The sequence below is a fragment of the Pseudochaenichthys georgianus genome, chromosome 7, assembly GCF_902827115.2.
Source record: "Pseudochaenichthys georgianus chromosome 7, fPseGeo1.2, whole genome shotgun sequence".
NCBI lineage: Eukaryota > Metazoa > Chordata > Actinopteri > Perciformes > Channichthyidae > Pseudochaenichthys > Pseudochaenichthys georgianus.
The window spans coordinates 5202797-5220106 of NC_047509.1; the positions used below are offsets into that span (position 1 = coordinate 5202797).

At 43.4% G+C, this 17310-nt stretch overlaps 2 protein-coding genes across 5 annotated transcripts in view; both read right to left on the minus strand.

The window, feature by feature from the left end:
• src (v-src avian sarcoma (Schmidt-Ruppin A-2) viral oncogene homolog) overlaps positions 1 to 5770 on the minus strand; it is a 35754-nt gene extending 29984 nt beyond the window's left edge. For all 3 annotated transcript variants that reach the window (XM_034087134.2, XM_034087133.2, XM_034087132.2), the window contains exon 1: positions 5426 to 5770. The gene's annotated coding sequence lies outside the window, so the exon portion shown is untranslated. The remainder of the gene's footprint in view (positions 1 to 5425) is intronic.
• Positions 5771 to 7185: 1415 nt separating this feature from the next.
• The window catches only part of kcng1 (potassium voltage-gated channel, subfamily G, member 1), a 43121-nt gene continuing 32996 nt past the window's right edge, over positions 7186 to 17310 (minus strand). For both annotated transcript variants that reach the window (XM_034086459.2, XM_034086458.2), the window contains 2 exons: positions 14704 to 15540; positions 7186 to 9057 (listed from right to left, as the gene is read on the minus strand). In XM_034086459.2, coding sequence (XP_033942350.1) covers positions 8287 to 9057; positions 14704 to 15486 — 1554 coding nt within the window. In that variant the 5' untranslated portion in view covers positions 15487 to 15540 and the 3' untranslated portion in view covers positions 7186 to 8286. The remainder of the gene's footprint in view (positions 9058 to 14703; positions 15541 to 17310) is intronic.

Genomic DNA, 17310 nt, shown 5'->3' on the forward strand with positions numbered 1-17310 from the left:
AACTGGACCTTCTGTAGACACACACACACACACCCCCCGCCGCCCCTCCCCCTCCGCGGCATTACTGATCTGTCGTCTTGAAAAGGGTACTCACAACAATTCCGCAACAACTTCATCTTCACCTGTTGCCCTTGTCATTTCAACGTTAAAAACAATAAAACTGCATGAATTGCTTCGTCGCATTCATAGATCCTCTGTCTCGAGCCAGTTAACTAGCGGGCCTTCTAGAACACCCTGGAACCGAGGGGAACTCTGAAAGAACACGCCCATTGGCTACAAATCAATATATGATTGGTTGATCAAACTGTCAGTCCAAACGCACGCTCTCATTCAGTGCAATGGCCAGGGCATTCGATCAAGGATGTAGAATACCTTGTTGAAGGATATTCTACCCAGAGACCCAGAACAAGATCTGATTGGTTGCTTTCTTTTCTAACACAAAACCACTGAAATGCGTAGAGCAAGGTCCGAGAAGGACAAACAAATCAACGTAACACTGATATTACAGATCAACAACATGGATACGATTCTCATTTATTCATTTTATTTCATATAATTAAATCGATTTTTTTCGTGTGTTTTATCGGAGTGTTCCAAGGTATTCTCTGAATACCTTGAAGGCCCTGACGGTTCACCAAATCACAATACAGTTCTCTTTGAAGGAAAATGTCGCTGTTTGTCTGTTATCCGTTGAATAAAAGCTATTCAATTAAGAGTGGGTGGAGAGCGAATTATTTTTGAAACACCAATGGCTTTGCTCAAAAACAGGCAATGAGGCTAAGGCTAAATATAAAAGTGAGAATTCACAGCACTTTGCAAAGTAATCACCAAGTTATTGGTATTGTTTAGCTACCACCCACAGATACATTTGAGTCATTTTTGGATATGTGAGAGAGTAAAACAATACTTTTTGGAAATGTAATAATGATGCAGGATCATGACGAGCCTCAATTACTTACATGAACAAAGCTTTTAATTCTACCAATGATTTCCAAAGCTCCTAAAATACTGACTGATTGTTCTCAAACCAACATTTTAAACCCTAAGACAGTTTTTATCACATGAAGACAGTCACTAGGTATAATGTTGCATTATTGCATGAAAAAGAAGCCAATTATGTCAAACGTTGGTAAAGCATTCAAACAAATAATCATTTCAGCTCTATTCTGCATCCCTTAATGAGTGTTTGTAAAAGGAAATTCCACTCAAATACGTTCCTGTTATCTGGGTTCAGTCCGATTATATTATTATATTAGATCAGGGCAGAGGTTGGGATGGACAGGGCCGATCTGTGCATACACGCTCTGAATAAAAAAACGTGCATGTTAACATATACTGCAGTGATTCTCAGAGGATGGGGAGTTTTTAGAGGGGGGGGGGGGGGGGGGGGAGCTGCATGTGCTTTTCCCAGCATCTCATCATCCTGACCAGCCCCGCACAGCTGCGCCTACACAAAGAGGCATCTTTCTAAATGCCAAAGACGCTTTTCCTGTCACAAGAAATGTGCACGGAGCGATGGGAATGAGGGTGTGAGAGTGATCGCTTTTCCATAGAGGCAACAGTGGGTGGATTGAGTGGAGATGCGTGGCCTGTGTCACCCTGGACCGTTCCCAGAGCCGAGAGGCAGGAAGTGGCGAGGGATCCTGGGAGGATACAAGCCCTGCTCTGTTTGTCTGCATCAAACTACTATCAGATACTTCATTCAAACGGCCAGCGAGCACAGGCCCCTCGGAGCGATGTTTCAGAGCGCTTCAGTGCTGCATCCTTATCATTCAACTGCCTTTACTGCATGCACCGGACCACCTATGGGGCTTTAAAGAGGCCCTATTATGCTTTTGGTGTTTGCAATTTCCTGTAGTGTGTTGTATAGGTTTTTGTGGAGGTGAATGGTCTGCAATGGTTTAAATAAAGTTCATGCCAAGACACACACACACCTCTTTAAGTGTGAAAGTTGAAAACATCTATGCTGCGGTCACTCATTGAGGAAGTGATATAGTAGGGAAAGGGCTGTCAAGTAGAATAAGCATGGAAGTTCAAGCTTAAGGTTAATGGCTGAGGAAGTGTAGAATGTAAAGAACACAATGACTGAAAGGAAAGTAGGCCACTGACACATACACAGAGAGATAAAGCCTCACAGGTTGGGAGAGATGTGTGAGAACAGGTGGCACTATCATTCCCATACTCCACTGTACGCCCTTGGAAGAGGCTGGGCACTCATTAGCACCAAATCTGGGCCAGAGCAACAGAAGTTTAGTATCTGCCACATGAACAATTCAAAGGCTTTTGCCAGCAGGAAGCCATCACAAATCTCGTGGCCCCCTTTCGTTCGTACAATCCCCTCTCTCTCCCCTCGGAGTCGATCACACATCTCGTTGGTAAACTGAAGGGTTGATGCTGGCATTGTTGTGTTTTGTTTGTCAAGTACTCCAAAGCCAAAGGGGGATAATGTGTTGTTTCAACAAAGAAGAGGCAAAGTGCTGCCTGCAGTTTATTTTATTTTGTTATCCTCTGGCCAATAAGCTAGTTTTTCTTTATTGTATCACTAAAAAATACAATATGTCCTCATTCCCAATGAATCCTCATCCGACCTAAAGGAAAGTGGATCACATGATGAAATCAGCAAACCACCAGCTACAGCAGAGTCTGTTAAATGCCGCTGCTCAGTTCACTTCAGCGCAGAGGAAAACACACACATCACTTTTAAAGCACTTTGGCTGGGATGCTTGAAAAACTCTCCGTAGACTCAACTTAAACGGTTCCTTTCCATCTTTCTGAATCGGCGCACAAAAGGCAACTTTCCCAAGTGGAAGCGACTTGTCTTGAAGCCGCCGATCCTCCAGGGCCGGAAAGCTGCGGAAACAAGAAGTTCATTGATGCCAGGCCCAGTGTATCACCCTGACTGACAGACCACTCCAGTATAAGGGGGAACAAAGGAAGCCAGTCCTCAGACGCGTTGCCAATTAGCAGGAATTTCGGCCTCAAGAGCCACTTTCCACCAATCGCATTGGAGCTGACATAAACATCTACGGCTTTCACTGGAGAGCATTCATGGGATTCCAAGGAGCTTTAGGTCCCCTCGGCGGAGCCTGAAAGCTGGCCGTTAGGAAGCACCATCTCGTACCACTTTGTGAAACGCATCTCACTCACAGGTTGCACTTGTCCAGAATGCATGCTTAAAAATTTCATCTTGGCTTGTTAGAAAAGCCCACCACGACCCATGTGTCCCTTAGTGACCATGTTAGAGGTGTGAATTTAGCAGGAAAAGCGCTAAAAAACAAACAGAAAGCAAAAGCCAAGTGCACCCTTGGGTGTTTCTACGCAACAGGGCTTCACCCCCAGCATCAGTTTGCATGTCATTGGCCTGATACACATTTTAAGGATATTGAATCCATCTGGGGATATACTATGTGTTTGCATGCCTGCTGCCAAACATCATAATTCCTCCAGCAAAAAACAAAAAGAATACAAACAAGGGAAGTCTGTGGAGGATTGTTCTAATGCACCACTGCTAATAAATGCAATAGCGATTTTATTTTCATTACGTATGTATATGGGTGCCTCCGGAATATGTTTCTTGTGATGCTTCTGATTCAGAAAGGATTACACAACAAGCTGGAGTCCTCAGCAGGTTTATACACTATATTATAAAGCCGTGACAACACATGGCACTAGTGGCACAGCAGGTTCAAGTGTGTGCCAAGAGCACAAAGCTGTGTTACATGTCCACTGCTCAGTGATGGAGAAAGTAATCTGGTCCTTTACTCTAAGGGTTAGTTGTAAAAAAAATAAGTAAGTACAAATTGCAAAATGTACTAAATCTGTTCTAAATAAATGAATTAAAACCTAAATGTGTACAAATGCCAATCCTTTTTCTTTCAATATCAAGAACTGGCTAATTTCATTTCATAACGAAACATCGTCTTTTTGAAACTCTGGTTTTTTTAAAAATTATAAATGTAACTAAAGTTGTAATGGGGCCCTTCCATGCGTTTGGGGGTTTTCCCTTTCCTGTCGTGTCGTAAACAGGTCAATGGTCTGTGAAGGCTAACATCCCAAAGTTCCCCCCTGCCTGAACCGCCTCCACTCCTTTGTTTATTCCGTATAGGCGCTTCTATTGGCTAACACATTTTCCATGATATGATTAGGGGCGGGACAGTGGTTGACTAATCACAACAGAGACGCCAGCTAACCAATCAGAGCAGACTGGGCTCTGGTTTCAGACAGAGGGTGAAAAGAGGTGCTGCAGCACAGGCAGTATGAGAAAAATAAAGAGCTTTTTCATCATCAAAGCATGGAGACATGTCCCAGTAGAGACATGTCTCAGTAGAGACACTACATACTGATATGAAACCTGAAGAGCAGAGTTAAGTTAAATGTAGTAAAACGTTTTCCCTTTGAGTTGTAGTTGGGTAGAAGCATAGTGGCAGGAAAAGGAAGTAGCGCAAATACTTGTTTTAATGTACTCGGTATCTTTTCCCCAGTGCACTGTTGTAACCGCCAATGTTAAAAAAGAGTGAAGTCTTGAACAAACGTCGGACAGTAACTCTCGTTAAAACCAGGGTCAACTCCAAAAGTTATCCCATGAGCTGGACTGATGTGTATACACGGGGTCATGTGACAGACACAGACCATTAGGAAATACTTTATCGATATACATGTTCAAGGACATCAATCACAGACTGTGGGTTCAATGCAAACCTTCTATTATTAGTCTCCACCACACGAGAGTCAATATTTGGGCCTTTGCGTCATGTTGAGTGAGAGACTAATCCCATACGACAGCCATTTCTTAAGTGTGTGGGATCCTGAGGAAAGAAAATATGTGGCATTCTGAGTGACCTAGCCACGAGCAAATGATTAAAAGCAAGTCTGCTTCAAAAAGATACACAATATGTGTTATTCATATCACTCACACATAAAACAGCAGGTAGCTCGTAAAACTCTGCAGCTGCCAGCTTTCAGATTGTCTCGTGAAGGCTTCCACGCAGGGAGCCATTTCTCTTAAAAACTGAGGATTATGAAAGGGGAAAGAGTGCTGTGTGATTAAGCTCTTAATGTTCCCAAAAGTGCTGCAGAACAGAGGCAGTATGTGGCCTAAATCAAAGGCTGCAGCTTGTGTTAAAAAACACACACAACATCTCTGATGAGTCACTCTTACTCTCAGACACTATAGTTGCTGATGAATCACAAAGTGGGGAAATGATGGTGTTTGATCATTACTAGCAAAACAACATATTGGAATATCACAGTGCAAGATGTTGGTGATAATTTAGGTCATAATAGATAAGACATTTTAGTCTAAAAAGGAGGGTAAAGTGATGACTATCTCCAAACAACATCTGCAGCCCTGTTGAGATCAAACCCTTCATTCATTTGGAATGACTGAAGTCACCCGCACTAAAATAACAAGTTTACAGCTACTCACCCTGAACCGCAGGAGACTGGAGATCTGGCGTCGTCGCTCTTCTCCCCGATCACACGTGCAGATTTCGTATCAAACCATTAATGATCTGATAAGAGAAAACCCAAAATCTCAAAGAACCCAACAAAAAAAATCAGAGGTCTTGTATCTGGAGCAGCAGCAGTGACAGTCGGTGCCAAAAACGAGCGACAGGAATCCCATTCAAGTGGAGGGGCGGGCCGGGGAGGTCATGACGGGGAGAGGCTCCTCTGCTGGGAAAACATCTTCCATTCACATATGGATCAGAAAAACACCCGAGTGCATGTGTAAAGCTGGCTTTCCCCCCCGACTGTCGGCCTGTGTGCAGGAAGCAACGCCAAATCAGGACCAAAACACTGGGAGGTGATTTTAGAGGCAGAAGGGGGCGGGGCTTCTGCGGATTGCCAGGCTCTGATTGGTCAGATGGTTGTATGCACTGTGGAGTACTGGATTTGGGAGAATGGTGTTACATGGAAGTCCCCCGCTCACCTGAGGCTGCAGGTTGAAACCTGGCTCAGTTTGGTGGAGGGGTTTCTATTATAGGCTGTGATTTTGAAAATGTATGAGTCAGCTAATGTATATGTTTTGAGCTATAAGGAAAAGCTCTTTCTTGTGTCAAAGTGCTGCATATAAATGTGAGACATGTATTGAGTGCAGCCATAATGAGGGATAGTTAAGATTGGTTGAAATTAGGCGCGAAGCAGTACACATGTAACACGTTTTCTATCATTGTGTGGCGAAAAAAAATATTTTATTGTAAGCCTCCTTGCATTTTTGTGACACAATGCTGCCACCCTATGTCCAAATGAGGAAACACGTCTAAAGCATGAGCTGCAGGATCAAAAGGTCAAAACACCTTTGCCAACTTTTTACATAAAACACTATTATAGCAATACTACAGTGCTGCAAAGGGTCGTGTGTGTGGCCGTATGATTTTGAAGTATTGACTTTTTGTAAATGTGAATACATCTGTTTTTTAAATGGGATTATTTCCATGCATGAGCACTACAGGTTGGTACTGACTGTGTATTGCTGTCAGTAGTTGCAGAAGACTTTTTACCTGCATTGAAAATACAGAATTATACCTCTTGTTTGGATTAAAAATACAAATATTCATCAATCAGAAGAATGGCCAGAGTTTTGTTCTTTCTTTCATTCATTTCTTTTAAAATATAAAGTTAAGGACGTATAGCTTACTAGAGGTTAGCAGGTGTTATGGCAGCCCTGTTTATTGATTACATTTTTTATTGATATTGACGATGTAGAGAATGACTTTTAATTTTTTGTTCCATTACACTACATCTATTCTATGTTAGGAATCTTTCGAAAATTATGTTACGAAAATGTGACCAGAATATGGTTATGCACAGGATACTCAAGTAATCAAAGCCATTGGTTACCTCTCTCTCTCTCTCATATACATTTGGGTGGTTTAAACCTTGATCTGAGTTTAAATGTAAACAATTAACTGAATAAAAAGTGCAATATTTGAATTTGAAGTATATAGTATCAAGCATGGAAACAAATAAGTCCTTTTAAATTGTATTTACTTTCTCCCACTGTTTTCGCTTGGGATTTTCTGAGCATCTTCCAAATGTGAACCATGTCTTTATCAGTTGTTTTTTTATTGTGCTAAATTTCATCCTCTCACTGAAAACCATTATTTCCCTCTGGGACAATACATTAAATAAAGAAGTGACAATGACAGACAGATTTCCATTTAAATCCACTTTAAGGAGCAAAGTCATTATTAGAAACAGCTATGGACAGCAACTGCAGTAATTACAAGCACGACAATGCTATCTTCAATGTCCAAACCTTTTTTAAGAACTGCATATGGAACTTCGTGAGCCGAGAAATGTTACAATTAATACATCATAATTAATATGTGGATGCTGGCAGTGCCAGGCGGGGGAATATATAGAACATTATATAACACATTCTCAGAGTTTGCAGTCATTCAGAAAATAATCAGTGGATTAAGGAGTCGCATCTGAGTATTTAACCTTCGGGACTTAACAGAAGCAGAAAGCATCTTCCTTTACGTGACACTGGAGAACTCCCAGGAGAACATGACATCAACAAATCCACTAAATCCATTTAAACGTCTGGAGACATCGGAGATTAAAACATCACTATGTTGTTGGATCACACGTGAGCCAAACCTTATCTTTTATATCTCAAATACATATTTCACACGTCTGATTTACAATGCATTTCAAAATAAGATTGTTGTGACACTATAAGTCAATGGTATTCTTAAATGCTGTACGGTTTATAATGTTGTTTCTGTTTATAGTGTTGTTTATTCATTGTAGGCTGTGCGTGGGTGTCGTGAGAGTCGCCCTGAAATAAAATGTATTATTATTATTCTGTTATTTCATATTATGTGGCCATGTTAGAAGATTTTTTGATAGAAACATTTATTTAATACTCCAATCCTCTCCAAAAGTACACTGCTACACAGCATGTCTGCATTTCTGGGAAGAAAAATGACCTTTTCCTTTATGGATCTTGTTTATAAAGACTGCTCCTTCCTCCCTTCTATCTATATTCCTTTCTACCCACTTCTGTTCTCTTTCTCAGACTTCTCCTATCCCAATCCCAGTTGCATTCCCTTCCCTGTCCATCCACAGAAAATATAAACATTGAATTTGAATACATTTAAAATGTCAACAGATTACACATTAGGTCAGTTGAAAGCAATAATATTAAGTTGAACCTAATATTTGAACTTAATATTTGTATTTTAAACTTAATATTATTGTGTTCAACTAACCTAATACTATTATGTGTAATCTGTTGACATGTAACATCTAGTTAAAGTCAACGTTTAAATTGTTCAATCAGTCGTGCCTGTCAGACGACCTTATAGGAAACATCATGCCATTCTCTAAGGAGCGGTTGCTGCCGAGGCCGGCCATGCGGCCCCTCAGCAGGAAGTGAGTCCTCCGCTGCAGAACCCTCTGCTGCTCCTGCTTCAGCTCCACGTAGGACCTGGAGAAGGTGTGGAAGATGGAGGTGACGGGGAACGCCATGAGGAGGATCCCGCTCAGGATGCTGCTCAGAGCCACCACCTGTCCCGGGATGCTCCGTGGCACCATGTCCCCGTACCCCACTGTGGTCATGGTGATGACGGCCCACCAGTAGGTCGCAGGGATGCTGGTGAACTCCTGCGTTGCGGCCATTTCATTCTCAATCAAGTACAGTAAGGGGGAGTACAGTGCGATGGCCACACACAGGAAGAGCAGCAGCAGTCCAAACTCCCGGGTGCAGCGCCGGGCCGTCAGCCCCAGAGTCTGCAGGCCCAGAGAGTGGCGCGCCAGCCGCATCACGTACAGGATGCGCAGCGCCCTCAGGACGCGCAGCACCAAGCCCACTTTGTCCAGGTAGCTGTTCCCAGAGCCCAGCTTCTTCTCCCCTTTGGAGGTGCTGTCCACCACCAGGGTGATGTAGTAGGGCAGGATGGCCACCACGTCGATCAGGTTCAGGGGGTGCCGGAGGAACGCCAGCTTGCTGCGGTCCTGGATGAAGCGCAAGGTGAACTCCAGCGAGAACCAGGCCACGCACACCGTCTCCACGATGAAGATGTTGTAGCACATCTGGGAACATTTCCCCTGGTGGAGAGAGACAGTGGAGAGAGCATGGTGAGGATCAGGATGTGTGAGTGGAGGCTGCAGTCACTAGAGGGAACCACCGCTCTGTGAAGCACAGGAGCACTGAGCACTGAGCTGCAGCATTTCACACAAAGTCAATCATCTTCCTAACCAGCCATTTCTGAACACTGATTATCTGTATATGTGTTACGGCGTGTCCTTGTCGTCGATACATGGCAAATATGTTCAACAAAAATAACATACAAGGCACAGTTTAGTAAAAATAAAGAATACATATGGTTCCTGATTATTTCATTGCTATTGTAATCAAATATTAAACTGATAAAAAACCTGCTTTACTGCCTAGCTCTCTTTTTTCACAATAACAATGTAATTCATCACTCAATGATTGGAAGTGGTTGACAATGAGAACAAGCTCATACTGTACTGTCTCCCCACCAAGGATATGGGTTAAAATGTGTATGTTGAAAGGCTCAAAATGATGCTACACTTCAAAAAATTGTTATTGAAGTAAATCCTTTTATAAATCAAATTGAAGAACAGAATCGATAGATCTTTTGCCCCCTTAACAGCTCTCTCTAGCTAAATGTATTCAGTTGGTACATTTGATTAAATATATCAGGTTTGCCATAAAAACATAGATCCTTTTACCTCATGCTCATAACAGTTATTTTTCATGAATTATGATTAAGCTTTCTTAAAAGTTGTGCCGTTTTTCTGACTAACGATGCTTATTCAAATGTAGCAGAACATTTTCCACGCTTTTCAAAGAAAGTACAGAATGGCATTGAGATATTTAAGTGCAGTGCACATCGAGGTAAAACATGATTGTGAAACTCCCACAGAGGAGGACATGGTTTGAGTGGATCTGTACAAGCACCTGATAACTGCAGGAAACCTGTTCTCACACTTTTAATGCAACACTTTGCTGTCTGGCTGCGAAAAATTAGAGGAGCTGTTAGAACGTGATTACTGGCACTATTAATTAAAAAGGCCAAATTAAACATATTGATAATGCTAAAGTGTGAATACTAATCAAGGCAGGTTAAATTAAATTAGCCCAATTATGCATTTTCGAGTTTCCCCTTTCCTGTAGTGCAGTGTTTCTCAAACTTTTTCATACCAAGGACCACCTAACTCCACAAATATCCAAAATCACATCGTTTTTCTAGAACATATTACAAATCGCTTGAAAATGGGACAAACAAGTGGCAACATGTGTGATGAAGGTGTTGCGCAGGGCTATATCATGCAATTTAAAGTGAAACTTAAGCTCGCTCCATTGCGGAGATATTCCCGCGAGAGTGCGGAAAAACTCAAATTAATTAATTTATGTAAAATGTGAAATGTTACCAATATACTCACGGACCACTAGGGGGCACTCACGGACCACCAGTGGTCCGCGGACCACACTTTGAGAAGCACTGCTGTAGTGGGTTATATTATATATGGTTTTTGTGTATATAAATAGTCCGCAAAGGACCTGAAACGCCTCCATGGACTCCTTTGTTTACTTCTGTAACATAATGACATCACTATCTGATTCGTCTGTACATTGCTGTTTTAGTCTGCGTTCTTCTAATTAGTGTCTACAGTGTGCCTATGGAGCCGTGGTGAGCGATGTGGGGCAAGCCCCTCTCTCGCTGTTAAAATGAACGTGTACTGTAAAAATCTTTTGCTGATCTTCTGTGTTATTGCTCTGCTGGATCGATCTATATTGTGACCTCTGTGATGAGTGTCTTGTGTTTGCCTCCCCCCCCCCCTCTCTCTCTATCGGAACCATGGATATAGCCTACAGCTATTTGTTTACGTGTTTAAAAAAGCACCAGAAGTATAATATATATATAATATATACACATCTAGGTTGTTCGTGCCCCACCACTTTGGTACGTATAAAAACGCCACTGACTGTATGTAACACTTGCACTTCTATTGGTTAATGCATTGCAGCCAAAGAAGCCCTATGACCAAATGAAACTTAGAGAGTCCCACGACAACAGGAAAACCAGGCCTACTGGATGTTAATGTTGAGTCAGCATCAGGAAATGTGGCTAGGAGTAACTCTCAAATAAAAACCGTTGAGATTTGGTGTCCGCCCACTGACACTATAGCACACATGCAGTGCCGGCACTTGATTCCCTGACAAGGAGTGAAAGTGGAACATTTGAAAACCACTAAAACATGTTTTTGAAATAGAAAGTAAAGTGGTGGCAGCTCTGCACTTCCACCCAGAGGAGCTTTTTCTACAAAAGTATCTAAATGAATAAATTCATCAGATGTGTGTGGCTCTAATATTCCACTTTCCTTTGATGCAGCGATGTGCTAATTATGGTTAGGAATGAAACATAATAATAAAAGCACGCTCTTTCAATATTTTTCTCTAATCCGGCAGAACAACCTGCTCTCTCAGCAGTCGCCCTTTTCTCGCTGCGAGGGTTTTTTAAATGACATGACAGCTGGGACATGCCATCATTAGGATTCTCTAATGACTGCTTTTCAAAATTACACATCAATTAACCTCAGTTAAGCTTCTGAATACAGCTCAGACAAAGCCAATCCCAACACAGCATGGGGTTCAGATATTCATTTTCATGCCTGAAAGACAAATCCTCACCAGACAATGGAGTCGTGTTGAGTCCTGTCTCCATTTATTGTTTTCCTAACTGATGTGAAAACACTTTTCGTGATATTTAAAATGAAGGGGTTTTAATGTGACGCTCGTAAACATTTACACAGATTAATCATCTCACAAAGTTTGACCCAACTTCCTTGATTGGTCAACCGCTTAGAGATGTCCGGCCCCTTAGCCGATGTTGAAGTGTGTGCCCTGTTTCCAAAGTGCTGATTCTCTGTCTGTGACTTCAGATGAAAATAAGGAGCCCCTCCCCACGCCCCTCTGAGAGATATCTGATTGAAAAGAACACAATAGCCGCTTTCACACCGCAGGACTTGCGATACTTTAGTGCCGGCAAGGTACTTTAGTGCCGGCACTAAAGTACCACTAAAGTACCACGGCACTAAATCCGCCAGGGGGCTAGTGCCAATCGCATTCACACCGCAGTACTTTCCCTGAGGCACGTATACGCTGACGTCACTTCGTCTTCTTCTTCTCTGGGTTTACTGGCAGGCCGCAAAACCACTTCACGGAGAGTACAACAAAAAAACGAGAGAAGAAGAACTACACGGGGGAGGGGGTATAAAGCCCATCCGCTGTATGAGGCGTTTGTTTACTTTCCGACCTCAGACATGATGGAGTTCATAAGGGTAATTTACAAATAAAATACCCCATTATAACAATGGACTTTATCTTTATGTATTTATTATATATTACCCCCTCAGGCTGATTTTGGAAAAGGACATCAACCCTTGTTTGGTGTTTTTCCCTTATTTATCTAAAACAAATGACATGATCAATTACTTGGGTTTATGTGTGTAAGACTTGTGTTTCTGATAAATTCAACCACCGACACCTGTCTGCTCTCACATTCTTCTATTCTGCAAATTTGGGGTGGGACACAATAAATAAAGCTTCGCCAGTTTGTTTGTTTTATTGCACAGTCAAGACATAACAATAACGGCATCATGCTGTTCCAGGTGTGTCGTATGCATGTAAATTGAAGTTAAATAACAGTGTGAAATGTAAAATAAAGTGTAAGTAGTTTCAAAACAATGTAACAGTGGCAATATATATAGCAGCAGACACGCCTTAGTGCAAGTTAGGTGTCAGTATTTTTACCCGGCATCCGTGTGCACTGTGCACGATTCCCAGCTCAAGTAGCGAACATCGCTCAAAACATTTGGAGTTGGGAACTGCTTTCTGTAGAAGCTGCTGCATCCCGTCCTTGGAGTAAATTGCCAGAAGCGCAGACACTTCCTCATCATTCCACCGCTCCGGTGTTGTAGTACGTGTGGTCATAACTGCTTTAAAGTACAAAAAAACTACTCGCTCAGGTGTGGATGTGGTTTTGTAGCGAGGAAAAAAATGGCTGCCTAACAAAACAAATTCAGAGTCTAACGGGGCGTGGTTTGCAATTCGCCCAGCCAATAGAAATAGAATAGAAATTGGCACTCTTTTGTCACCAGGTTCGTACCACCTCTCTAGCAGGGACTAAAAAGTACCAAAAGAGTTCCAAAAGAGTTCCCGGCACTGAGTAGTCCCGGCGGTGTGAACGCGACATTATTGGTACTAACGGAACTAAAGAACTAAAGTACCAGGGAAAGTCCTGCGGTACTTTTCCCACAAAGGTTCATGCGAACTTAGTTCATGATCGCGTTCACACCAAAAAGAGCCGGTACTAAAAGTAGTTCATGCGAACCTTTTTACCCCCTCGAAAGTCCCTGCTAGAGAGCAGGGACTTTCGAGCGGCTCTTTTTTGAGAAAAGAGCTATATTTCTGATTGGCTGGGCGGATTGCAAACCACGCCCCGTAAAACTCCCAAAAAGTTTTGTGAAGCCGCCATTTTATTATCCTCGCATTAGCATTATTAGCATTAGCATTAGCCCAGCGCAGAAACGCAGAGAGACTAACTTATGGCAACACAAAATAAAACATGGGAGCGGTGGAGATGAGGAGGTGTCGGCGTTCTGGCGATTTACTCGGAAGGCTTCAGTAGAAGCTGCTGGGACTCCCAGCAGCTTCTACTGAAGCCTTCCCCAATTCCGGGGACTTCCGGCCGGGGACTTTGGGTGGCAGTATACGCCGTGAAGTGATTTGCGGCCTGCCAGTAAACCCAAAGCAGAAGAAGAAGAAGTGACGTCAGCGGCTTCATTTGCCTAATCCACCCCCAGGGACTTTTTCTGGTGTGAACGCGATCTGTACTTAGTTCATGAGAACTGAAGAGTTCGCATGAACTAAGTTCGCATGAACCTTTGTGGGAAAAGTACCGCAGTGTGAACGCGGCTAATGGTGCTCTAGGAGGAGATTCAGGTGATAAGAGGGGGGGGGGGGGGGGGGGTTACCTTGGTTGCTGATTGGCTAATGGTTACACAAGACAACACATCGCTATGACATCACAAAGTGGCCAAAATCTGATCAGCTGTTGATGTAGAAGAGACATGGAGAAGAGGGGACACATGTTGATGTAGAAGAGACATGAAGAAGAGGGGACACATGTTGATGTAGAAGAGACATGAAGAAGAGGGGACACGTGTTGATGTAGAAGAGACATGGAGAAGAGGGGACACGTGTTGATGTAGAGGAGACATGAAGAAGAGGGGACACGTGTTGATGTAGAAGAGACATGAAGAAGAGGGAGACACGTGTTGATGTAGAGGAGACATGAAGAAGAGGGGACACGTGTTGATGTAGAAGAGACATGAAGAAGAGACGACACGTGTTGATGTAGAAGAGACATGAAGAAGAGGGGACACGTGTTGATGTAGAGGAGACATGAAGAAGAGGGGACACGTGTTGATGTAGAGGAGACATGAAGAAGAGGGGACACGTGTTGATGTAGAAGAGACATGGAGAGGAGGGGACACATGTTGATGTAGAAGAGACATGAAGAAGAGGGGACACATGTTGATGTGGAAGAGACATGAAGAAGAGGGGACACATGTTGATGTAGAAGAGACATGAAGAAGAGGGGACACATGTTGATGTAGAAGAGACATGAAGAAGAGGGGACACATGTTGACTCTACTCACCGCCTCCTCCTCCTCCCTCATGGCGGGCATGGTGCTGATGGACAGGTTGACGGCGGTGATGGTGACGAACAGAACGGACAAACAGGCGAAGATCTTCCCCGGCAGGCCCGAGTGCGGCCTCTCCACCATGTCTCTGAGTTGGCTCATGCACCTGTTGACTCTGGTCTCTGCCGCATGCTCCACGTGTCCACTGTCCGTCTCCATCATGTCCTCCAGGAGCTCCTCCTCCTCCTCCGCCCGCTCCATGGCCTCCACCTCCTCCACCCGCTGCAGCAGACGCCTCCTGCAGCACCACTCCAGGCTCTCCTCGGGAACCCCCCAGTACAGCAGCTCCTCCCTGAAGGAAAGGGCGCACATCTCCCGGAGGGACCGCAGCTTCCCGGCCCGCAGGAAGGTCAGGATGGTCCTGAAGGCACAGGGGTTGCGGTCGAAGAAGAACTCGTTGTGCGTGACGTCGTAGTCGTCGCAGATGCACATGATCTCGTCGAAGCTGCTGCAGAGGTGGAGCTGGCCCAGGCGGGACAGGGGGAAGTCCTCCAGCGTGGTCCAGGGCAGCTGGTAGCGCAGGCCTCCCACGTTGATGATGGCGTAGAGCTTCCGGGCGCTGGACAGGAGGGTTTCCTCGTGGATGGAGCCGAGGTCAGGGGCTTTCTGCGCCCTCTTGTAGAACGCTCCCTTTACGGCCTCCTCCTCGTGAAGGGGAGGGCAGTTGAAGGAGGAATCGGAGGCGCAGCTCAGGGCACTATAGTCGTAGTCGGAGCCATCGCCCGCCAACAGGGTCATGTTTACTGGTCCACTCACATCCCGGGGCTCAGTCTGACGCCATCACACCAACGCCTTCACAGGGAACAGAAGGAACAGATTACACATAAAGCAATGTAAAAAAACAGTGAAGCAGACTTGATGTGGTCTACCTAAACTCAACTTGACAGTGGGAGTTAAATGGAAACCATGCCTCATTAAAAAAAAAGAAAAAAGGATTGGACTGTTAACTTATTTATCTGAAATATTATTGTTGACTTTTATCCTTGTTTTTTACAATTGTTTTTACTGTTATTGCTATTTTATCAGTTGGTACCAGCATCTCATCAACACTGTTGTGTCCTTATGTGTGTCTCTTGTCTGTATTCAATAAATAAGTACAACAGCCACACATGGTATTCTTACGGTCTAAAACATAAACATCTCTCTCCCAAATCTAAAAACTAGAGCACTATAAGTCAAACATTTTAAATAACCAAGTACTACAATAGTTCTCAAACAGAGAATTGTCCTTAGAGAATTAAATTGATTGTGAAAAACTGAATGGATGAATTTGATCCACACAAGCTACCAAGGGAATGTTATGAGTATAATATTTATTTTTGGTTTCAAACGGAGATCAATACAATAGCATAAAGCACATTTGTGTATGAAAAGAAAACGTGGTGGTTTCCCATTCATTGTCTCCGGGCAAACAGCTCCAGACTTCATACTTTTTGACATTCCATTTTCTGGCATTGATAGAGAGTAGTTCATGTTCACAAATATGGATTGCACTTTGCCATGCGCTGGAAATAACATATTGGAAATCTAAATATAGATGGCGTTCCCCTTCATGTTGGAGTCATATCGACACTGTTTTCTTCAATATCACACCATTAAAACATCTACAGTGGTTACCCTTTAAAGGTCCGTGTCATGCTTTTCCGGTTATCACCCGTCCCCTTGTGTTATGAAGGTTTTTATGCATGTGAACGGTCAAAGTACACCCTGTAGCGAGTACAACTCTAACACAGAGAAGACCTGTCTGTGCTGCCCCAGAACGCCTCGTTGGGGATTTCTCCTTTTCCATTTGTTTCTTCCGGAACAAAAATGGACCAATCCGCGGAGCTCCTCACAACCAGGACCTTTAGCGTACATTTTCAACTAACAGGGCGTCCCATTGACTTGCATCGAGCTCCCTGGTTGGTAATAGACGAGTTGGGATCGTGGAGAAATGCTCTCCGCAGACCGATTCTCACAGCGTTTATAAAAAAAATTCTTTCTCAATATCAAGCCACACTTATTGTGTTTACTTCGGCTGTGAGTGTTCGTGTGTGCTCAGGATGAGTTTCCCGCTGTATCGCCGACCGGGAAACCACACCAGTAAGCCAGCTCACTGAGCAGCGAGCCTTGCAACGTCCCGACCAATCAGAGCACACTGGGCTCACAGGGAGGGGGGGGGAGACAGAGAGTGACTACCTGGTGAATACACATACTTTACAGAGATGCTGAGAAATCAATTTGAGTTTGGAAAATTGCACAATATAAATCTATTCTAGTAGACCTCAACAATGGAGTTATGATCAGTAGAAATGGCCATGCCATGGGACCTTTAAGCCGAGACTGAGTAGCACAATCCCACATTATTGCAGTCGAAGGAGGCACTTGTTGTCATTTTAATACTAATAGCCACTTGTCATTTTATGAAGAAATGTGTATGCAATTTCAACCCACACACTGGAGAAATGTAATGAAAACACGAAACCTGCTTGACATATTACACCACAAAGACCATGTCCAATTTGTTATGGGGAACAATATTATCATAGCATATTAATATAGTAATACTATATCACTGTAAAA